Source organism: Stegostoma tigrinum, chromosome 3 (genome assembly GCF_030684315.1).
Source record: "Stegostoma tigrinum isolate sSteTig4 chromosome 3, sSteTig4.hap1, whole genome shotgun sequence".
Lineage (NCBI taxonomy): Eukaryota > Metazoa > Chordata > Chondrichthyes > Orectolobiformes > Stegostomatidae > Stegostoma > Stegostoma tigrinum.
The window spans coordinates 24,427,057-24,452,233 of record NC_081356.1 but is presented as its reverse complement, the minus strand read 5'-3'; the positions used below and the strand labels follow the sequence as shown (position 1 = coordinate 24,452,233).

At 40.0% G+C, this 25,177-nt stretch overlaps 1 protein-coding gene across 6 annotated transcripts in view; it reads right to left on the bottom strand.

Moving 5' to 3' along the window:
- Positions 1-25,177, bottom strand: part of bnc2 (basonuclin zinc finger protein 2) — a 550,876-nt gene that overhangs the window by 183,748 nt on the left and 341,951 nt on the right. For all 6 annotated transcript variants that reach the window (XM_059643758.1, XM_048528060.2, XM_048528056.2 and 3 more), the window contains 2 exons: positions 20,198-20,300; positions 6,654-6,889 (listed from right to left, as the gene is read on the bottom strand). In XM_059643758.1, coding sequence (XP_059499741.1) covers positions 6,654-6,889; positions 20,198-20,300 — 339 coding nt within the window. The remainder of the gene's footprint in view (positions 1-6,653; positions 6,890-20,197; positions 20,301-25,177) is intronic.

Below are 25,177 nucleotides of genomic sequence, written 5' to 3'. Positions count from 1 at the left end.
TTTAGTTTCTTAATCAAATGACAAGGCATTTACACACGGCAAACACAAACCAAGAGAAACATTTATCTTTTCAAGATTTTTATCCTGGACTAACAGTGATTTTTCTTTTGTGAACTCATTTTGGACGATTCTAACTGAGAACAATTTGCAGACAGTGATCTCAAAACAAGTTCTGATAGAGTCAGTAGAAACTTCAGGACATGAATATCATTTGCATTTAACTGAGGAAGTTAAGAAGTGGTATCAGCAGCAGCATCAATGAGAGTGTTGGTGAACAAAGATGGCGGCACAAGCCCAGGGGAACAGTGAGGCCAAGTAAATGCTGGAGAAGGAGGGGTCCCGCAACAGCGGCAGCAATGCCGGGATGAAGCGGGCTCTGCTTCACCGAAGCTCGAGGTCTCCCGACATGCGAGGCACAGGTCCCAAGCTAAATCCACCGGTTCAAACTCGCAGGCTGAGCCAGGCGTCCAGGTCTGCAGCTAGGCCCAGGCACCAGTTAGCGGAGACTGGGAGGAGTTTAGTTCCAGTGCAGGACCCTGCGGCACCGGCAGCAGCTGCGTTGACGAGGGCGGCCCAACACAAGCTCATGGCAGCATTGGTTGAGGTGAGACGGTGCTGGACAGTGGTGTCATTTTGTTCCAGCAGTGATGGCATGGTCAAACGCAGTGGCAGCAGCGTCGTCAGTTTAGCAGCAGGGACCTGAGATATCGGGATGGAGGAGCCCAGATCCAGGCCCATGGATGAGCTAGGAGAGGAAGCTGTTCCAAATATTACCAAAGTTTTTGAGATAAGACTATAAAATGAGCGCCATTGTTTTGTTTTCCTGATCTATATTCTGTGTTTTGGTTTAGTTTTTGTGCTTAAAAGGTGGTGCTAGAGAGTGGTGACACTAAACAACACTTTTCACTATATCTGTAATAAATACTTGACAATAAATAAATCAAATCAAAATTTTCTCTCAGATTTCCTTCATATACACTAGATGTGACTCTCTCGATTACCATCACCCCACAGGGTACACAGATGATGACTAACTCACTGACTTTCCTACCTGAGCTTTAAGAAAAGAATTAAGGGAAGGTACAGCAGCTTAAACCTCCTTTCCAGCTCCGATGGCCTGAAGGCTGCCAAACCTGAACTGCCCTTCTGCTGAGGTAAAACTGTTCTGAGATAAAACCTGATTGCAGCCCTTGGCCTGTCTTTCAGTACGTCATAAAAGTTCAACTTTGCAAACACTTCATCAAGTACCAAACCGGGTACCTTGCTACTCATTTTCCTTAAGTCACAGGCTTTCTTGGAAACAGTGCTTGAACTCACGATTTAAAAAATTATTCTGACCTTTTTGGAAAACAAAGTTCCCTTTGCAGAACTGAAGCCAAATCCCATATACCCCTACCTTTGAATCCAAATTCCCGATCACGACATCCCTGATAATAATACACTATAAATTTTCATCACATGGAATTTAATTTAAAAAGACATATCGTCTATTCATTGCCATTAATGTCCATGTCAAAAGTGGAAATTAGAATTTACCTTCCCACACCTTCATGTAGGATAATTCTGCAACATCAGTTTTCTCTTTCTCTTGCCACTGAGCCGCAGATAACACTAATTTTGGAAACATGCTGCTTTGTACAAATCTAACGTGCCTTACATTGGTATCAACTTTGCCTTCCTTTCTTACCCACAGGAAGTGCATGGTCAATAATTATAGGTAAATAGCTCAAGAATCAAAATCGTATGATTTAGGAAAGCAATTGAGATTCATATCTCTGTGCTGTAGGAAAATAGCAAAAATTATCCACATCCTACAGGGAATGATATACTTGGAGTGAGAAGATAACATAACAAATGATTAACACTGGACTGAAGTGAATTAGATAGAAAATAATGGGTCATAATATGAGTGAGGCATGAATAAACAGCAAACACCCAAAGTGCAACAACATGAATAGTAAACCTTCAGAGGTTATACCAATGAATAATAAATGGATGCTGTCCTTGCATTAGGGTTGATCACTCCCAATGCTTGATACTAACTAAAATGGATTTAGCAATTCCACTGTACACTTCAGTACCAGACTGCTTAATATCTGAACTTTCTCCCTCTGTTATTTAAGCAGATAATTTTACCTATTTATTTTAAATGTTTCTGCAAAGGAAGAAATTGGAGAAACTTTAGATGAGTGCAGACAACATAAAGATCAGTGGCTCCCATAGTAAAATGCAGGATGTAGTTAATAGATAAGTGTCATGCTGACCTTGAGAATCCTTTTATTTGTAACAGGTACAATATAAGTATGAGCTATACCAAACGATTTTAAGTTACATGGAAAAGATGCAGAGAGTTTGTGCAATTATAAAATGAGAATCTGTTTCACGTCACCAATGACTCAAAACATGGAGGAAGGCACAAGGAAGGCACAAAAAATGATTCACAAGGATAACACGTTACACCCATCAGGAATGATCAAACACATGAGGGCTATTTTTGTTTGAAAAGAGAAGACTGAGATGTGGCTTGATAGAGATCCTTGAAATTACGAAATGGTTCGATAGGGTTAAGCACAGAAAATGTTTCCACTTGGTGGGTGGGGAAGGAACCAAACTGTCCACCATAAATATAAGATGGTCACTAATAAATCAAACAAGAAATTCAGGTCAGGCTTTTTATCTTAAGAATGGCAATAGCGAATACGTTACTACAAGGAGTGGTTGACAAGAGAACATAGGTACATTTAAAGGGAACCTGGATAAATATAAAACAAGTACAAATCATACTGAATTGTTTTAAGTATCATGGGTAGGATAGAGAGTATTTTGTACAATTATGAAATGAAAATCTATCAAAATTGAATATTAAGCAGATAGGTGTTCTGTCAAATGGTCTACTTCTGTGCTGTAAATTCTATTTGAATGAGAAGTTGGGAGAGAATGTACCAGAAAGGTGGCAAGTCCATATTCTGGAAGGATGAAAATAAGTGGATATTCTTCATCTAAACAATTTTAATTAATTCCCAAGAAGAAAACATATCCTCTTCCCCTCAAAGCATCTAATGCTTTTCCTTAAAATGTTGCAGCAACAAAATCCTCGATTGACTTAAATAACCAGGTATCCATGCTCAAGATAGCAACTGAACTGCAGTGTGTCATGGACTAGATTAAACACCCTTCAAATATATCAAGGAGATAGCCCACGCCTTAATTTATTCTTTTTTTAAAGGCAAGTATAAGGTGCTGTGTTCTAGATGTAATTTTTTGCTTACACTATTAGGCTTTAAGCAAAACACACTTTATTCTTAACTTTACAGTTAAAATACAAGCAAAGGAAAGAATGAATTGATCTAAGTTTAACAGAATAATAGATTATTTAACTACTAAACAGCAACTGTTCCAATATAGTTATGTTCATTAAAACACACCCTTGACAAAGGCAAATTCAGTAAAATAGATTGTCTCATAAGAAATATTTCACCAGTCCAGGAGGACAGAACATGAAGAGTAAATTCTGGCAGAGAGAGAGAACACAAGCAAGCATTTTTCTATAGTAGACAGGAGATGGACAGAAGCTTCAAAATCCCAAAAACTACCGAAAAATAAACTAAAACCCTGATCTGTAGGAGCATGACCTCATCATTCATGCTGCTTCTACTATTCCAACTTTAAAAACAAACTCCAAGGAGCACATAAGCTGTTTACTTTATTGACTTGGAACTGATCACTCATCACCTCTGTTTCAAACTCTGTTCATAGCAATAAACTAGACAAAATACAACCCTACATGTGCTCCTCCAACCAACACCTCCTCCTGCAGCCCTCCAACCCACACCCCCTCCTATGCCCCTCCAGCCTGCACCCTTTCCTGCAAAATCTAATTCTTTCAGTTATTGGAGACTTATTTTTAATGTCAGGAATAAAATATTTCAATTTGCTTACTACTTAGAATTTGTATTTGATCCACTATTTTATTTAATCAGCCTGAAACAATACTATGAAATAGTTATTTTTTGAGATAGTTAAGTTTTGGACTGTCTCTTTAATTCAAAGTAAAATGGATGAATGAATAGGAGCATATGATCTGCTTTGAACTCTGCCTGACAACAAATTCTGAGTAGTTACGTTACCATGGCGACAGGAGGCCCAGGTTGAGAGATTTATGAAAGAGTAAGGTGCAAAATGTTCTGAAACCACTAGCAAACTGGGCTGATTGTTGACCGACGCTCAATCTTCAAGTCATTGCACAAAGAATGAGAGAGACATTTGACAGAGGTTAAATATTGCATTTGGTCAGGCCAGAAAAAGAAGGCCACAACTCGTCCATGAGATATTGGGCAGAATGTTCTCTGTCACATACCCTGTGGCATTATACAAAGTTTAGAAATCTCTGCTAGCAATTCCAGGTGGAGAAGTCGCCAAAGTGGGACTTAATGCTGCTATTTCTGGAATTGTAGGGAAGCAAATTTCAATGGTTACAAATCAGCAAAGCTGGGAGATGTGAACCTATTAAAAGTGGGAGCAACAAAGAATTGTTTTGTGTAAAGATTGTAGCAGAAATTCAAATATCTTGATAAACATTATTCATCTCCACTGGCTACGTAAAACAGTGTACAACTATTGCTCATCAAATCTCTGATATTGCAACATATCAATACAAAACTAGTGATGGTTTCTCACAACAGAAACATATATGTAAAGTCAAAATATATATGTAGCCTAGAATGCAACTTGGGTGAGAAATCCTAAACTGCCTCAAATGTGAAAATACCTTAGAGTTGTATTCTCACTGCTTTAATCTAGTATAAAATCAAATCACCTTTCATGCTTCAATCAATTCAAGAATATGAAGCAAAGTGTGTTATAGTATTAAATTAATTCTTGATATGCACATTAGATAGTAGTACGGGCCTTATAAGATAATATCAGCCTAATGGAAAGAAAGTGAGAACAGTTCAATTGGCTTCCGTGACGGTCCATGATGGTCCGTGATGAAAGTTGAAATGTAAATCTACCACGACGATTGTCACAAACAGGGAAAGATTTCTGAAGCATGCTCTGAAAATGATAACTGGCATATGCAGACAATCATACTTTGGTGATCCCAAGCATTTCATATTTGTTCCGCCACCTTGGAAATTCCAATTTGTCGCACACGTTTCTATACAGGCAATTTTTGCCTGTAACCACAAAATTCCAAACAGTTTTGTTACTTTAGGAATGCTGCAGAGATGTGCAGCAACTCACTTTCCCTCACAATTACACTACCAGTCATATTTTGGATTAGGATTGGTTTCCATTTATTGATGCGATTCAGCGGGTCAATTCACATTATTGCCTCAACCCAGTTACAAAATAAACACAAAAACAGAAAGCAGGAACACAATGTTGAAGGAAAAATATTCATACAGAGTGTTAGTTATTGAAGAAATACAGAAACAGACAGGACCGTAAACTGCTTGGAACGGATTGCTTTTCCTTAGCAAATCTTAACAGGCAAATCAGTTCCAGATAATATGTTCACATCGCTAAGTTTTATTATTTACCAGTGAGACTTGCATACAACCAAAGCTGAAACCCAATTGATCAGCCAAATGTAAGTTTACACTGAACTTCTTAAAAGTAAAAGCCATTGTTAAATCAATATCTAATTTTCCTGAAAATATTTCAAAAAGACATTAGTTGGCATGCAAATTATACTGAAGTTTTCAGACAAGATCTGTTGAGGACAATAGGTGAATGAGCCTCTAGACATGGAGAAATCTGCCATGAATTTAGAAATTATGGACTCTAAAATCAATCTGAAAGTAATTACTGAGGTGCCTCTGCCCATCCTCCTGTTGACAACCCAGCCAAAAGATTGCTGGGTCCTTTCATTAGCCTGACTGTGCCTAACTGCTGCAGGTCTCAAGCACACACAATTGTTTGAGCTGTGAAGTTCAATGGAAATAGTCCAGTTGGGGACTGAATCAAAAGGTTCTCAAAAGAGAATGCTGATTCCCCTCATGAGCAACCTCCCTTCGCCATCCCTCAATCCCAAACCCCCACTGAAGTGACTGTATGAGAAAAGATTCAATGGAAAAGAATTTCAACTTTGAGCCTTTCCACCACAGGTGATCCCAATATGATCCCCTCAGTTGGTTTAGATGCACAGGCACTGTTACATCAAAAACATAGCGGATCCCATTAAAGATCAAGAATGTGAGGATCATCAGCCTAATAAATCTTCTCTGTTGTCACTCTCTGATTACATTAATTCTTTTGCAAGTGACTGACAAAGTTCGTACTTGGTTAGGAGTCAGGCAGCTGTGTCTCCTAGTCCAGCTAGCAGTAAGACTGAGGCATTGCACCAAGTGATATGAAGGAGCATATAAACCAGCCCATTGACTACCATCAATATGGTGAACTGGTTTTATGTCCTTTTTAATCGTTTTACTTCGACCAAAATACAGAGGCTGTGGCTGAACCTTCAAGGCAACTATCTCTAGTTGTTGGCTGCTACAATATGAGCTGTGCACAGTAATGTGCAGATTCAAGTTGACAATACTGCTGCAGAAATCAGCATGGTATCCAGGTACTACATGGATAACCACTCTCACCAGGTGTTCAGGGTTCTCGGAGTGACCCTCTTTTTCACACTTTATGCTAGTTCCTACCTGAAGGATGTATCCACGGACATAGTCTCGGAGAGTCCAGCCCAGGCCGTGCAGGATCTGAAGCACCTCCTCCTGTTTCAATACACTGAAGAGACGGTCAAGAAGGATTTTGAGGCGCACTGGAACTGCCTGTGTCCCGTACAACATCAGGCTGCTGATGTCAAACACCACATTGGACTGAACAATCTCCACCTGCGTTGGATGGTACAGGTGTTGGGTGCTGAGCTTGTCCAACGCTGGAGGAAAGAAACAACAAATTACATTTATTACAAACAAGAGTCATTATGCAGCACAGAGGGAGACCATTCAGCTCTTGCCTGTGCTGCCACTTCAAAAAGTGCAAACTAGTAGCTTCACATGGATGACATAGCTGTGGATCAGTCAGGAAGCAGTTTGTCACACAAAAGAAGAACGGGAATTAAGTACATTACACAAAAACAGCTGTTGGGGTGGAAGCAAAAATGACATGTCAAATGAAAAAGTTTGATAAATTTTCATTTTGAGAGGGAATTACAGGATTAAGTAATTATTCACAGGTTACAAAATCAAGGAGGCTAGGTTGAGTTAAATTCATGGATCAGCCATAATCTAAGTGAATGGTGGAATAGGTCCAAGGGATGAATGGCTTCCTCCTGTTCTTATGATTCTCAGCTTCATAAATAAATGCAACAATGAACAATTATTTTTTTTTCATCAAATTGAGTCAATTACTTCACATGTCCCTTTCTCGATGGTCAAATGAAGGTCGATTTTGAGCCCAAGAAATGATAAAAGCCAACCTGTGTGAATCAATCTCACTATACATTTACAAAATACATCAACCCAACCACTCCCTATTTTTCGCGTTGCTACTATCAATCCCCATCCCAGCACCTAGCTTGCTGTTTCGCAACTACCAATGGCTCCACAGCCACCCATCCGTTCAGGGCAGTCTGGACAGACAGTACCTGCAATACCGCCAGTGAACTTTCCAGCTGTTTCTTTTTCACTTCCCAGCTCTAGTATCACTCTTTCCTTCTCCTTTCCTTCTTTGATAAAGCATACATGCGTGAGACCAAAATGAAGGGCCACAAGCACTGTAGTGACAATGGATCACAGCCCCAACATACTTATAACCATTTTTTTACTTCTAAGATCAATAACGTGCTGCTCTTAGAAAGGAGGATAGCTGCAGGAAAATTGCAAGTTTAAATTCAGTAATCGGAAAAATTTCTGAAGAAGGGCCCCGACCCGAATCATCAGCTTTCCTGTTCCGCTGATGATGCCTGGCCTGCTGTGTTCCTCCAGTTGCACACTGTGTTATCTCTGACTCTAGCATCAGCAGTTCTTCCTACTCTCACTGGAAAAATCCTATGTGAAGCCAATGAATTTCAGACATATAAGTTATCCAGGAAACTTCAGACAGGGCGAGACTTAGCAACAAGAGATAATGAGGGGGCGACTATCTCACCATTGTTGGCAGAAAGTCATCTCATGCTATCCGTTTTATCCTCCAGGAAAACAGAAGGGAACAGGGAATACAAAGCCAGTTTCAACTCTACTGGAGCAGAGTTGTGGGACTGAACACTTTCACGAGTAGCAACCTGGATTGGAGCATTACTCTGCCATCAAAGTCACAGTTGAAAACTTGTCCACTAGATACGCCTGTGTTGCAGAAAAAGAAAAACACCCTTTCATTCCGAGAGCTGTGGAACCAGATTTTTTATAAAGATCAGAAAAAGATCTTCATCAGCCAATGAAACTAAGAATCTCAAATAAGTAACTGTTGACTCCCAAAGCCAATGTTACAGGCAACCTCACTGCAAATACTGCAACATTTCACTATCCACTCCTCACAAACAATTCAGACTAATACGTGTGCCTGTATTTTCGAATTTATCATCTTTTTGGACTCGCAGAATTTCTAATTTGTGTGTACGTGTGCTGTATTAATAATACTTCCCATATTTAGTATTTAATAAATTCTCTGTATTCATTAATTCAAGAAATCCTGTTTAAATTGGCTAATTTTAAAAAGTAAATTTATCTGCCTCTAGCAATAGTTTTCATAAGTGAAGGGAAATAATTTCAAATTCTTCAAGATATACTTGACAATAAAGTTGCTCATGGAATAACCGGACTGCAAACAAACAAATGAGTAAGTGAATAGAGAAGGAAAGCCATTCCATCACTTCTCAGCTGGGAGCTTTACACTTTGGGACATCCATCAAGAACAATGGTGAATTAGAGAAGCTCACCAAAGATCTTGTTATAACAATACAAGATGATCAATAATAAACTGGATAGGCAAAGCAAGGGAAAACCCTTCACTCAGAGGGGTGGGATCTGAAACTGGCCAGCACAGTGAGTGCTTGAGACAAATGGCACATTATAAGTTAATGGCTCTGAAAAGGTTAATGTTGGGGCTGCATTAATTCCAACTGATCTGATCATGTCATAAGGTCTTGGGGCTGGGAAAAGTCAAGAGAGGTCTTGAATCTTACTGAGTGAAGACTTATATCCTAGATCTCCTTACAATCTTAGTTATTAACAAGGTCTAATGCACTGATCTAATTTGGTGCTGATTGCTAACAAGCAATAAATTATACCTAGTTTAGGACTTTGAGCTTTTTCTTGTTAAGATTTACTAATGGTATTCCTCTACCAGTGTAAACCCTGCAGCCCCCTCAACCCAATCAAGGGAAGAGGAAGGGGGCAGCAAACCATCACAACCACAAGCTGGTTGTTGTTGACATTACAACAGATTTAAATGGAAGACAGTGGTGAAGGTAGGAATTTGATTAAGTTGTACACAACAAATTCCAGCAAACCCAGATGCCATTTCCATTTTCAGATTTAAAGACTTTTCAACTTTAAAGAACTATTCATACATATAGTTGGCAGCTGCAGAGCAGCGAAACAGCCTGTGGGAGGAATTTGTGCAAATGTTGACAAAAAGGAAACAACACTTAACAGTAAAGCCTTTTATTTCAGACCTGGTAAGAGAAGTGCAGAAGCAAGTGTGAATTAGTTGCTAGTCACATCTGTCAGTTACAGCTTCCATTTTGACTTGGGGATCTGAAGCATTAGTTCAGATTTGAGTTAGAACAGGAAATGAACAAGCATCAAAGTTCAATTAGGCAAGTTAAAAAATCCCTGTTGGGCACTAGGAAATCTTTACATTAATGTTTCAGAACACATTGAGAAGGTGAAACATTAAAGAGGACTACTTGCAGTCCAACTGATGAGGCAGTAAGAAGATTGATAAATCTGCAGTAAGAGAAGATCCATAATTTAAACTATCGTTCAAGTAGGAGAAATTTTTGTTATCTCTGCAAATACCTCAGACTTTAACTGGGAAGACTGTGAAAATGGACAGACTTTACTTATTAGGCTATGAAAGGTGGGAAATTTTGCCTGAAGATGGAAGGCATCTCAATTTTGGTCACAGGAATCAGGAAGACTTCATTTGAACTGTAAGACATTGGAAAATTCCCAGGAAGCAGTTCTGAAATACAGCATTGCAATATTACAGAATTAAAATTTTCTACAATAATGACAATTAAACAGTGTTGCTGTAATTAATAAATAATTGACATAGGAAGAGTGAATGTATTGTTCTCTGAAGCAGTAGGAGCAGTTTAACTCGTTACAACTAACAGTGAACAGATTGAGAGTCAAACCTTTGCCAAGTTAGTCTAAAGATAAGCCAGTCAGAAAACGGTCACAGAAACAAATATTTGTTAAACAATCAGCCGTGGGGCAATAGATTAAACATTACTTTGGGCTTCCTACACTCATAGTGGAACTCGTAACAAAGATAGACTCCATTGTGATCAGCCAGCCCAGGAGGCCAGCAGCGAGAGTGGGAGCAGACAGCTCCAGGTGGCCAGTGGCAAGACTGGAAGCAGATTGCTCAAGGCAGCCAGCGGTCAGAGTGGGAACAGGAGCAGGCAACAAGGCAGCAAGAGCATGCAGCCCAGGGTGGCAGTGGGAGCAAGGTTGAGTCTGAGCAGGAAGGTTCAGCCCTTGTGAGGATTACAAGCCCAGCTTGGTTAGGCGCATATTAACTGAGGTTTTGAATTGATAACTGTGTTTCTTTGTTTTTCTGCTCTTTAGTAAGATGGACTGTAATGTTTAACTTTTTAAACTTCATTTTCTATTTTTTCTGCTTTGTTCCCAAGTTCTGTACCTGGATAGCTTTTTACCTAAGATGGCAGCCTAAGTGGTGACTTGCAAAATTTTCACTGTACTTCTGAGAAGAAGTGGCAATAAACCTCATTCAATTCAATTTTAGCAAGCAAGAATTGCTTCATTATCATCAACAGGGTACGAATCTGCAATGATATAGGCTTGCCAATAATGTTTTCTACTCCTACTATCATTGTAGAAAATCCAGAAGACAAATGCCTATTTCAACAGAGCAGCCATGGTCCATGTGGGAATACATGAGATTGAAGGTCCCCCAACTGATGTTATGAGGTTACTACTGAAATCAGCAGGCAAGAGGTGTGATGTGAAAGAAATTCAGGTCATGAATGGTGCTTCAAACGTAATGGACTAACAGACTGGTCCAGCGAGAAGGCGCGGGCGAGGTGAAAAAGAATGAGCAGTACAACCGACTTGAGCTCCATGATCAATCTTTAACTAAAATTGCTCAGGCACAGCCTGGTGAATAGATTGTAGTAACAGATTTGAATTTATGTCAAAAGACAAGACAACAGAAGTTCATGAGAAATACTTCTCTTTGTTGTCTTCCAAAGAAGAACTATCTATATCAGTGACAGAGGTAAGTCAGTAACGGTCCTCAAGGAGCATGACTGAAGATGTGACCACCTTGGCTTCACCAGTAAGAAAACAAGAAAGGACAAGTGAAGACTTTCAAACTGATCTACAAGTTGCAAAAAGCAGTTTACATACTTTTTCACTGGTGGATCAGCAGGTTAAAAATAACGAGTAGCTTACACAGATGGACTGCATTTGACTGCATGAAAGCCAGCATTGAGGTGAAACGACCGACGTCCTCAGATTCAGGACACGGCAAAGAAGTTATTCTGGTCAGAAAGCCAGGACACTGCAAAAAAGAAAATACCTATTTCAACAGAGCAACCATGGTCCACGTGGGAAATCATGAGGTTGAAGGTCGCCCAAATGACATTATGAGGTTACTACTGAAATCAGCAGGCAGGAAGTGTGATGTGGAAGAAATTCAGGTAATGAATGGTGCTTCAAACAAGGTAATGGACTAACAGACTGGTCCAGCAGAAAAAAAACCATCAGTGAAGGATATCCAAGAGATACAAAAGTCTTCCAGTGCACAGAGATTGCATAGATCATGCAGAGTCAAGAAAAAAATCAAAGTTAACAGTCCTGATGCTAAAGTCATACCAACGTCCCAGGTTCTGGAAGAATTGTGAAACCTGCAGAATGACTGAATTTGTGAAGTTACATGCTTGACAGGTAAATGTAACTACACATATGAATTTATACGCGTTAACATTAGAAAAATATATGGAGTTTGGGGAAATATTTACATTAAGCAATGGTTGATATTTGAGATTGTGTTGAGTCCACCAAATCTGGTGATGTCACCAGGACTTAGATAGGGAATAGTTAGAAGAGTGTAGGATCTCGCAGAGTGAGGACCAATGCCCTAGGTATCCTCATAGGTATTTTTCTAATCAACTTGTTCAGAGGTGTCATTATGTACCTCTGGAGCACATGAGACTTGAACCCAAGATTCCTGATCCAGGGTAAAAGCAGTACAAAGCAGCACAAAAGCCTCCTTCTAAGTCTCCATGTACATTAGCAACTGTTACTAAGGCCAAGTTGTACCTGATTGCTATCATGAAATAAACTAAAATTTGTTTAAGACAATATCCTCTTTGCATTTGAACTTCCTGGTGGTTTACCTCCTTGTCAAGCAAGCAGACCCCCCCATGGAATCAATCCCATTGCTAACTTCACAGAACTTAGCTCTTGCTTCAAACCTGGGACCTCGGCACTCTCTGATTCAATCACTGTTGCACTGAGCCATCAGGAGGTTTCAGATATCAAAGACGAATAAAGGTCACAGAAACCTACGAGGCAAAGCATCACTTTATCTCTTCAATGTCTCCCAGGTAAGACGTTCTCTTCGGTCATCCTCTGTAAACAGTTATGTTCAAAAAGCCCGTTGATGGTGACCAGACCAACAGAACTAGAGACAAATGTTGATTAAAGCTCAAAGTGAAGCCCGGTCACAGTATGGTATTACTCCCAAACCGTGAGCCCAGAATTGAAACTGTTACCTGAAAAGAGGCTCTATGATGACAGGGATCAGCAAATGGTGAATTTCAAGGCCCATCTAGCCACCAAAAGACAAAAGGGGAAAACCCACGTGATAGCTAAAGCAGTGTGGCAGAAGACCCACAGAGAACAGGGCAGGTAACAGCAAAGAAAAGCAAGCAGCAGTCCCTGAGAGTAACAAACAGACCTACTGACAGGTGAAACTTACAGAAAAGAATCAACTCCCAAGACAGGGGTCCCATGCTATGGATCACGGAGAGGGGCCACCCACAGCAGGGTCAGGCCGGAGGCAGCTAAGCCAGAGAAAGAATTCTTGTGGACTGTCCACAACAGACAAAGAAGCTTAAACTCAATGGCCAGTGAGGAGGGTGGTGGCAAAAGATAGATTGGGAAGTGGAGGCAGCCCAGAGTGCCAGCAGAAGTCAGACACATAAGTGAAGCTTGCAGGAGGCTGCTGCACTGCAACAAGTTCTGGAAATGGTCCAGAGGAGCAGTTAGGACGTGAAAGGAAGAAAAGTAAATAAATAATAGCCATAGCATAGGATGTGGCAAGCTGCAGAGTCACCCAGCTGAACAATATATATTAAACGACAGCACAGTATGGCTACACACGGAGATGGGAAATAACCGAGTACTCAATGTCCACCAAAGGCTTGCAAAGAAACAAGGTCCATTCACTGCCGTTGCAGACTCCTTTGCCATGTATTCACAGCCTGACCAGTCTAAGAAAGGGCCTTGCATTGAGAAAGACCATGTCAGTTACAGCAGCAACACATGCAGCTAGAGCATGAATTCCTTTCAGGGGATGTAACAGGCCTGTTAGATGATCTTTGGGAGCCTGATACTGACAACATGATACTGATGCCAAAGACACCGTGTCACTAAAAGAGATGGCAGCTGAGAAGAGCTTATAGTAGTTCAGCCATAAACTAACACCAGCAAAGATGCAGAATTTCCTATAGGCAGCAAAATGACCACATCATCAGAAGGATCCTGAATTACGGAGTTAGAAGAGAATCTTCGATCAGATATGGAGTTCTCAAAGCTTCAATGATAGCTTACAAAAATGAGCAAATGATAACCAGGAAATTTTGATACAGCCAAAGGAAAAAAATGTTAAACCCCAAAAACAGCCCACCAAAGAGCTATTTCAATAATTGTGCACAGCTTGTTAAAAACGATTCAGGGCAAAGAAGATGCTCAAGCCCAAATTAGATCAAGCCAAATCGAATAGTCAGAGATCATAAGTCTGCTATTGCTGAAGGCTACTGATGAATCTCAACAACACGCTGTGGAAGAATTCAAGATTTATTTCAATAAAACAGCAGAAGCCCAAACAACAGGGCTTTTACAGCTAATGAATACCTCAGAAAAGATTTGAGAGAGGTATAAAATGGAGCTGGATGATATTAAAGTTGAGAGAGAGAAAAGTCTAGTTATACGAAGGGACTGCTAAACGATAAGACCAGCTAATAGCAGTCATGCACACAATCGAGCCTCAGAGACTGAAATGCAAACATTTCTCAGGGAAATCAAACAGCTGCAGCAACTACATGTGGAGGCAGCAAAAGAAAACAAAAATTTCTAAATCTTATGTTGAGTTGCAAATGACCCAAAGGAAAGAGACGAACAGGAACTCACCACTGAAAAAGAAAACATGATGGAAGTCTCCCACAAGTGCTGTGCGGACATAGCCAGAGCTCTTACACATTGCACACAAGGAGCAACACATTGAATACATCTGTGCCACCCAGCCTCAAACCAAGATCTTAAGAGGGAAGGAGACAGAAATAGAGAATTCAGTGTTAAACCAGATTTATTAAATTGGGTATTATAAAAGAACAGGAGGCAAATGATTGAGAAGACAAGAGAATCATGCCTTGACACTAAGGATAACTAATAAGAGTATATGAAGTTATATCATACCAATGTCAGATCACACGGAGCTGGAGCTTTGGTTTGTATAATTCCTGAATTTGTCCTCTACCACCCTCTGTGCATAGTTTTGTTCAATAAAGCCTGTTGTCTTTCACATACAAAACAGTAGATTTCAATTTACTCTAAGGCCAAAATCTGATCAGTCATATTGAATTAAAGAGCAAAATCATTGGCCACCTCCTATTGTTATTTAGTTAACTCTGTCTTAATAAGTTACTAATAACTCCCCAGTAGCATGCTTAAATATTTTTCATTATTGCAAAGAATATTAATCAATTACCACAATCATATCAGTAAGGAAATTTCTCCAATTAGGTTGAAGTAATTGAAAATGATCAAACTGTCAATGTGAAGATAAAATTATTACATCACACAAATAGAAAGAACTTACAGTCTAGTACACATCATCTAGCCATGTACAGCAAAGAAATTAAAATTTCACAAAAATGTAATCTATTATTGTGATTTTCTATTATCTTCTTCCAACAAAACTTCAGATAAAAAAAATGATAGCTCCGGGCAAACACTATTAGAAGCTCCCAACTGCTAATTTTTGCTCCTAACTTTGAACCAAATCCAGATCCACATAGTGCCCTTTCTTTTTCATAACTATCAAGTTTCCACTATGTCCAGTCTTGCACTCTTTGAGGCAGTCATCCAACAGTCAGCACCTCAAGATAATAACATCTCTGGATAAAAGCAGCAGCATTAGCATAATTGTTGGCTGATCTCCCTTGAAATCTTTTAGCGTTTGACTGCAGATATGACACCTGTTTTTGCCTCCTCTGATCCTAGAACAGGCTTTCTATGACGGGTTGCCTGAGATGTGAAAGTAATAAAAATGAAGTAATATTTGTCAGAGGGTTTGCCAGACAATTGCATGAAAATATTTCTGCAGTCTGTATGTGCTCCCTGTCTCACTCTCCCTTAATTTATTTTTCTCTTCCCAACTTTGTACTCTCCCTTCCACTATCTCACATTCTCCATCACTCCCTCAGTTTCTTCTTATTTTCTCTTTCCCTCTCCCCGAAGCCTCAGTTTCTTTCTTGTTTTCTACTTCTCTCTCTACTCCAGTTTCTCTTCTGACTCCCAGCTTTTCTCTCGTCTGTGCTCTGTACACCCAATTTCTTTCAACCTGTACTCCAACTTGTCTTGTACTCTCTCCGTACTCCCAGTTTGTCTTGCAGAATGCAGCTTCCTTCCTCTTTCCTTCAGTCTCTCTGTGTACTTGCAAGGCATTAAGACATGCAAGCTCCAGTGGAAGTCACTCCTTATTTGTAGTCGGTGTCTATATGCTAAGTCTTTGATTTTAAAATTCTTTGCTTACTTTTGAAAGAAATTTTGTTTTGTAAAGGGCCGTTAAAAAAATAACAGCATACATATTATTATTAATGGTAGATATTGAACCTTACTCATTTTTAAAGTAATATCAGTTGTCTCTCGAATCACCATTCAGTATTCCCAATTATTAGGTGACAACTGGGTAACTTTCTCCCAGACCAAAACTACCTTATAAAGACACTTCTAGAAAGCACAAGGGTGTGGATCTGGTTCATCTGCACGTTGTCTTCCTCCTGTCATCTGCGGAAAAGGTCTCACCAAGATTGCATACGTAGAATGACAAACAGGTCTGCGGAGTGGATACAGACCAATCAGACTATTCAATCTTTGTTAGCATTTATGCTTAACCTGTCACCTTTCATTGAACTGCGTGAACTTCTTCATATAATCACCTAACTTCCCCTTGAAATGTGTCGAGGGCATGCATTGCAAGAAGTGGAATACATGGCATAAAAAGCAATGTAAACATTCTAAAGTGCCAAAATGTGAAACAACAAAAGTCTGAGTTTCCAAGTCATATTGTAACGGACAAACAAAGCTTATTTGGTAAAGTTCCTCTTGATGATCTACTGACAAAGATCATCCTACATTTTCTGGAGAGGTTTTATGAGAAACAGAAGGTGCATAGTTTTCAATTTCACACAATAGCAGATTCCCAAGGTCAGGTAGCTCCATAGCTGCAATTAGATTTGGCCACACCACTGTTCTGGCCTTCTTCCTTCAGAAAGGCATTGGAGCAGATGCAAATATAAATCAGAAAGGATGATACTTGCACTGAGAATTGCATAGGCTGGATTTCTTCCTCTTAAAAAAAAAGACTGTAGAGTGAATGGATAGATACCGTTAAAATTATGAGAAGTTTTGATAAATGTAAAGAAAATATTCTCACTTGCAGAGGAGACCAAGACTGGGAGAAATAAATAGACAATAATCACTAATCTTACAGAAAATTATGGAGAAACTCCTTTACTGAGATAGTGTAACTTGCTATTAGGGTGTTGTGACGTAAATAACAGAAGCATTTTAGGGAAGCTAGAGAAATATGTTGGAGAAAGGAATGGAAGGATATATTAATACATGAGATGAAGACAGGTGGGAAGAGACTCTATGGAGCATAATTACTGGCATGGGCTAAATGCTCAGTTTTTGTTCTTGCACTTTAAAATACTGAAATCTGCTTTCTGATTCCTGAAGGAAATCTTTAACATCAGAGGGCCGGTCAGCACTGGATGATAAGATTGGGTTTCACCATTGCATGTGTACAATGCTAAGTAGGACAAGGTGCATATTAACAATGGGTTTGCACATTGACAATGTAACATTGTATCAGGGCATATAATGACATAGTCAATTCCATAATCTACTGATGCCCCTCAGGCAGGAAGATGCCAGTTTAGGCAGGTTTTCAAGTGAGCAGGGCTCAAGCTGTCACTTGTTTGCATTTGCAACTTTAACAGTCATACAGCACGAAAACAGGCCCTTTGGCCCAATTCATCCATACCGACCAAGTTTCCCAAACTACACTGGTCCCATTTACCTGCATTTGGCCAATAATCCCTCAAAACCTTTCCTATTCATGTACCTGTCCAAATGTCTTTTACAATGTTATAACTGTGCCTGCATCTACCACTTCCTCTGGCAGTTTATTCCACACATGAATAAATCTATGTGAAAAAGTTGCCCCGCAGAGTCCTTTTAAATCTTTCTCATCTCACATTAAAAATATGCTGTTTAGTTTTGAACTCACCTACTCTAAGGAAAAGATCTTTGCTAATCAATATATCTATGGCTGTCATGATTTTATAAGTCTCTATAAAGGTCACAGCCATATCACCTACACTCTAGTGATAAAGGCCTTGGCCTATCCAAATGAAAAGTATTTGCTTCTTTCTATGAGAGGCATTGAAAATCAGCTCCCCAATTTCAGGACAGCAACAAGTGACTTATTTGGATGAAATTAGCCTTGCATAAGTCAGCAACCCAGCCTTATGCCCTACATAGTTTGCTTTCTCTGTGACACATGCTAATGTCACTAGACCATAAAAGAACTCTAACTCGATTTCCATGAAATCAGCAGAATATCTTCATTTTGACTGGCAACCCACGCTCATAAAGCAGAAAAGTCAGGTTTAAAATTTCTTTTATCAAAGTAGTTTTCATACAACTAGATAACTGGTGTCCTCTAATCAGTAATGAGTTTACTTTCAGGAGTCATTGACCTCAATTTTGTTAGGGTTGCTTGATGCCACACTTGGTCACATGCTGCCTTGATATCTAGGAGTCAGTCTAACCATACCTTTGTTTGGACCAAGATAATAAAGTTGTCTGAAACAGAGCAGACCTGGGGAAATTAGAACTGATCATTGGCAAGCCACATGACAACACCGTCAACAATACCTTCTATGACTTTGCTGTTGATTGAGAGAAGTCAGATGGGAGTAGTAATTGGTTGGGTTGGATTTATCTCATGTTTATGAACGGCACATACTGCAAAGGTAGCATTGTACATCTGGCTCATTGCCTTAAATCTATGTCCTCTGATTACCAAAACACCTTTAATTGAAGAGGATAACTAAATAGCAATGCTGTAAAAAGGAAAGCATTTTTATGATTTAAAATTAATTTGTTTCACCCGCGATATGGAGACGTATGTATGAATATTTTATAAGTATTAGCTAGATGAACTAACAGCCCAGATCTGAAAGCAAGAATCATAATGAATTAAAATTGGTCTTCAAGACTTACTATCAAGAATGCAACACGGCAACAATCAAGAAGAATATGATAAGCCTATTATATCTGCTCTACATTATATCCTAACCACCCATTTAACACAATTTTGGCAAAAATATTCTCCAATTCACAAAGATGAACAAAACTCCAGGATATTCATGCATCTTTGCATATGAACTATTGAACTTTGACCTGATTGTGCTCCAAATAACATTCCTAATTTTCCCCAGAGACTGGAACATTTCCATCCAATAGCGTCAGTTGTCAGATCAATCTATCCCATCCCAATAATCTGCAACTGTTTACAGAACCAGGAATATATCTACCTTCTCAAAATTAAGCAATCATTTGGACCATGTGTACTTTTACTGAGAGTTGACTCCAAATATACTACAATCCAAATTAAATACTCATGTCAACAATTTATTTTGAAGAGCTGGGTTATAAAATAAACTGTTTTTCTTGAAAAGAGAAGGCTACAAAGTGACCTGATTCAGTTTTCTAATTATGAAGGGTTTTGAATGGCTAGATATAAAGATGTGTTGAACTGTGTTGAGAGTCTGACACCAGGGGTCACAAATAGATAGTAATTCTGAAATCCAATAGGTAATTCAGGAGAAAACTCGACCCAGAGTGATTACATTGTGCAAAGCAATACCAAACATGGGTTGGTGGAAATGAATAACAGATGCAGTTAAGGAGTATCTAGTTATATCAGGGATATAAGAATATTGTTACAGTGAGATGAAGTGGGGTAGGAGGTTCAAAGAGTTTCAAATCCCTCCATAGCCTCATTCCTCCCCATCTCTGCCATTTCCTCCATCTCAGAACCTTCTGAGATCTCCACACTTTTTAAATTCTCACCCCCTGGGAATATCAAATTTTAATCAATCATTCTCCCACTTGAGGTCATGCCTATTGCTGCTTGGACTTGAAATTTAAAATTTCTCTCCCTAAATCCTCTCAACCTCTCTACCCATTTCACCTCCTTTGAGGTGCTCTTGAATGTCTCTCTCTTTAACCTCCTGGCTAGGTCCAGCGCCAAATTCTGTTGAACTGTGTTCCCATGAGGCACCTATGACTGTTATTTGTGATAAGTCATCATGTTAAAAGTGTTAGCTAAAGACAAGTTGTTTGTTAGGCAATACCAACACTGACCCATTTGACAAAAAAGTCAGCCTCTGTGCGTACAGATTTACGTAATTCAATATAATCATGCCGTCTCTCACAAACGTAATTTGGTGGAAATGTTTGATCTCACTCACCATGTGCCACCCAGCCATGTTTACACTGGTCACAGGTTCGGAGGCTGATCTTTCCTGGTTGGAAGCATTCACACGTACAGTTTACCAGTGTACAGCGAATGGCCTAAAGGAGGTAAAGTAAAGGCAGGTGTCAGGTGAATTATAATAACTTCCAGTTACTCATCACAGTATGACCATTGTCTGATGTGTGTTTGAGTTCTGTTACCTCATTATGCTGATAGATCTTTTGATTCTAAAAGGATGCAAAGTGAGATCATTTGAAAATCTTGTCACAAAAAAAGCTATCGACATATGGAATGGGAAGCAGACTTGGTCCCATGAGGGGTTCCTGCCTGAGTCTATCCATCCTGGCAGCTCCAGCAGGAAATCACACTTCAGTAATTTTTGAATCTTCAGTTTAGTCAAAGAGGACTGAATTAATTTATAAATGAAACCAAAATTTATAGCAACTCTTCTACAAATTTAACTGAAAAACTTTCCGATAAGAGCATGAGAAAAAGAAGCAGAGTCAGACCAGAGATAATGGGAACTGCAGATGCTGGAGAATCCAAGATAATAAAGTGTGAAGCTGGATGAACACAGCAGGCCAAGCAGCATCTCAGGAGCACAAAAGCTGACGTTTCGGGCCTAGACCCTTCATCAGAAGTTGTGGTCCTAAGATGCTGCTTGGTCTGCTGTGTTCATCCAGCTTCACACGTTATTATCTCAGAGGCAGACCATTTGGCTCCTTTCGCCGCTTAACTATACAAGAAGATTATGATTAAATTTTTACCTCAGTTCAATTTTTCTCTCGCTAAATTTCGTGTCTCAAAGGGCTTGTCAATTTCCATTTGAGTAAATTCATCAATAGGCCATCCCCAGCTCTCTGGGTTAAACTTCCAAAGGTTCACAGACATGAGTGAGCAAATATCTCCTCATCTCAGTCCTAAAGGTCAAACCCATATCCTGAGACAATAAGCCTCTGGTTCGAGAGTCCAAAGGAAATAACTTCTCAGCATCTACCAAACTCAGCCCTCAACAGCTTGACATGTTTCAGAATAATCAACAGTCCTAACAATTCAGAATACAGGGTCATTCCCTCATCATAAGACAATCTGCCCCTTGGAATTAATCTAGAGAACACGTACTGAGCTCTGACTACAGAAAATATATTCTTACCCCAATTCAGAAGATCAAAGCCATTGAAAGTACAATTGGTGTGATCTCAAAGTTCTGTTATTTGTCGCAAGACTGCCTGAGGTTTATTCTTCAAGTCTTCACACTAGGCATTATTATGCTATTTCACTTTCCAAATTGGGGGCAGCATGATGGCTCAGTGGTTAGCACTGCTGCCTCTTCTCAGTGCCAGGAACCCTGGCTTGATTCCATCCTCGGGCGACTGTGTGTGTGGAGTCTGCATGTTCTCCTCGTGACTGTGTGGGTCTCCTTCGGGTGCTCTGGTTTCCTCCCACGGTCCAAAGATGTGCAGGTTAGGTGGATTGGCCATGCTAAATTGCCTGTAATGTTCAGGGATGTGTAGATTAAGTGGGTTCTGGTTGATGGGTTTGGGTGGGATTCTCTGAGAGTCGGTGTGAGCTTGTTGGACCAAAGGGCCTGTTTCCACACTGTAGGGGTTCTATGATCTATGAAACTGCTTGCTTTACCTGCACATTAACTTTGGCAGACAATCGCCTTTCCATGGTTAGTGTACAACAGCCCAACATTCCAGCTTTGGATGATTTGGAACATATTCTATTTTTTCCAGGTATCCTACCAAAATGAGTCAGAACAAAAGAACTAGGAGCATGAATAATTCAGTTAGTGTCTCCAGCCTGCTCTGCCATTCAATGAGATCATGCTCCCTAACCACCCCTTCTACTCAGATAATATTTCAGCTTCCACTTCTTGCCCAATCACTTCCTATCCGTATCACTCTATGTCCACCTCACAGTTTACGCTCCCATCAAACTCTACATTGTCTTAAAACTTGGATACGTTATCACATTCTGTCCCTCAAAATCATCAGTTTGGACTCTAAATAGCTGAAAAATCAGCACAAATCCTTGCAATACTCCATTAGTTACATCCTGCCAACCCTAAAATGATCCATTCACTCCTACTTTACCAGGGTCCAACACTGCAACATGTTCACACTGATCAACATTGGAAACCTCTTCTGAGCAATCTTGCAACATTGCAATGGGCAGTGAAAATGCCAAAAATAAGCACGTAAGAACAAAAGAACATAAGAACTAGGAGCAGGGGTCGGCCATCTCGCCCCTTGAGCCTGCTCTGCCATTTAATAAGATCATGGCTGATCTTTTTGAGACTCAGCTCCACTTACCCACTCACTCACCATAACGCATAATTCCTTTACTGTTCAAAAATTTATCTAGCCTTGCCTTAAAAACATTCAGCGAGGTTGCTTCAACCATTTCATTGGGCAGGGAGTTCCAGAGATTCACAACCCTTTGGGTGAAGAAGTTCCTCCTGACCTTAGTCCGACAGCTGCTTCCCTTTATTTTGAGGTGATGCCCTCTAGTCCTAGTTTCACCTGCTAGCGGAAATAGCCTTCCTGCCTCCACTTTATCTATTCCCTTCATGATCTTATATGTTTCTATAAAATCTCCCCTCATTCTTCTGAATTCCAGTGAGTATAATCCCAGTCCACTCAGTGTCTCCTCATAATCCAACCCTCTCAACTCTGGAATCAACCGAGTGAATCTCCTCTGCACCCCCTCCAGCGCTAGTATATCTCTTCTCAAGTAAGGAGACTAAAACTGCACACAGTATTCCAGATGTGGGCTCACCAGGTCCCTATACAGCTGCAGCATAGCCTCCCTGTTTTTAAACTCCATCCCTCTAGCAATGACAGACAAAATTCCATTTGCCTTTTTAATTGCCTGCTGCACCTGCAATCCTACTTCTAGCGATTCATGCACGAGGACACCCAAATCCCTCTGCACAGCAGTGTGCTGCAATTTTTTACCATTTAAAACATTTGTCCATTTTCCTGTTATTCCTACCAAAATGGATGACCTCATACTTATCAACATTGAACTCCATTTTCCAGACCTTTGTCCACTCACTTAGACTATCTATATCCCTCTGCAGACTTGCAGTATCTTCTGCACACTTTGCTCTACCACTCACCTTAGTGTCATCTGCAAATTTTGACACACCATACTTAGTCCCCAACTCCAAATCATCTATGTAAACTGTAAACAATTGCGGTCCCAACACCGACCCCTGAAGTACACCACTAGCCACTGACTGCCAACCAGAAAAAACACCCATTTAACCCTACTCTTTGCTTCCTATTGGTCAACCAATCCTCTATTCATGTCAATACACTACCTGTAGTACCGTGGAACTTTACCTGATGTAGCAGCCTTTGGCATGGCACCTTGTTAAATGGTTTCTGGAAATCCAGATACACCACATCCACAGGTTCCCCAATGTCTACCATGCAAGTAATGTCCTCAAAGAATTCCACTAATTTAGTTAAACATGGCCTACCCTTCATGAACCCATGCTGGGTGCTCCCAATGGGACAATTTGTATCCAGATATCTTGTTATTTCTTCCTTAATGATAGATTCAAGCATTATCCCCATGACCAAAGTTGAGCTAACTAGCCAATAGTTACCTGCTTTCTGTCTACTTCCTTTTCTGAAAGAGTGGCATCACATTAGCTGTTTTCCAATCTGTGGGAACCACCCCAGAGTCCAGTGAATTTTGGCAAAGAATTACTAGTGCATTTGCTATTTACCCCATCACCTCTTTTAGTACCCTGGGATGCATTTCATCAGGGCCAGGAGACTTGTCTACCTTTCGCCCCATTAGCTTGCCCAGCACTGGCTCCTTAGTGATAATGATAGTTTCTAGGTCCTCACCTGCTATAACCTTCCTGCCATTAGTTTTCGGCATGTTATTTGTGTCTTCCACTGTGAAGACCGACACAAAATAACTGTTCAATGTCTCAGCTATTTCCTCATTTGAGTGATTAAATTGGCCTTCTCATCCTCTAAAGGACCAATGTTTACCTTCACCACTCTTTTACGATTTACATATTTATAGAAACGTTTGCTGCCTGTTTTTATATTCTGAGCTAGTTTACTCTCATAATCTATCTTACTTTCCTTTATAACTTTTTTGTGGCTTTCTGTTGGCCTTTAAAGATTTCCCAGTCTACCAGTTTCCCACTACTGTTTGCTTTTTTGTCTGTGTTTTTTTTCAATCTGATACTTTCCTTTATTTCCTTAGATATCCATGGCTGGCACTCTCTTTTCCTACAGTTCTTCCTTATCACTGGAATATGCTGCTGAACACTGTGAAAAATCATTTTGAAAGTCCTCCACTGTTCCTCAATTGACCCACGATAAAGTTTTTGCTCCCATTCTACCTTAGCTAACTGCTCCCTCATTCCTTCATCGTCTCCTTTGTTCAAACACAGGACATAGATACTGGATTTAACCTTCTCACACTCCATCAGTATTTTAAATTTGACCATACTGTGATTGCTCCTTCAGAGAGGATCCCTAACTGTGAGATCATTAATTATTCCTGTCTCATTATACAGGACTAGATCCAGGATAGCTTGCTCCTTTGTAGGTTCTATTACATATTGCTCAAGGAAATTGGCACAGATGCATTCTATGAACCCCTCCCCAAGGCTGCCATGACCGACCTGGTTTGACCAATCGATATGTAGATAAAAATCCCCCATGATAATTTCTGTACCATTATTACAAGCATTAGCTATTTCCATGTTTATTGCCTGCCCCACCACGATGTCATTATTTGGTGGCCTATAGAACACAGCTGTCAGTGACTTCTTCTCCTAGCTATTCCTAATTTCCACCCAAGTGGATTCAACGTTTTGTTCAGTAGAACCTATATCATCTCTCACTACCGCCCTGATATCATCCTTAAAAATCAGAGCAACACCATCTCCCTTACCTTCCTGTCTGTACTTCCGAACAGTTTGATACCCCTGGAT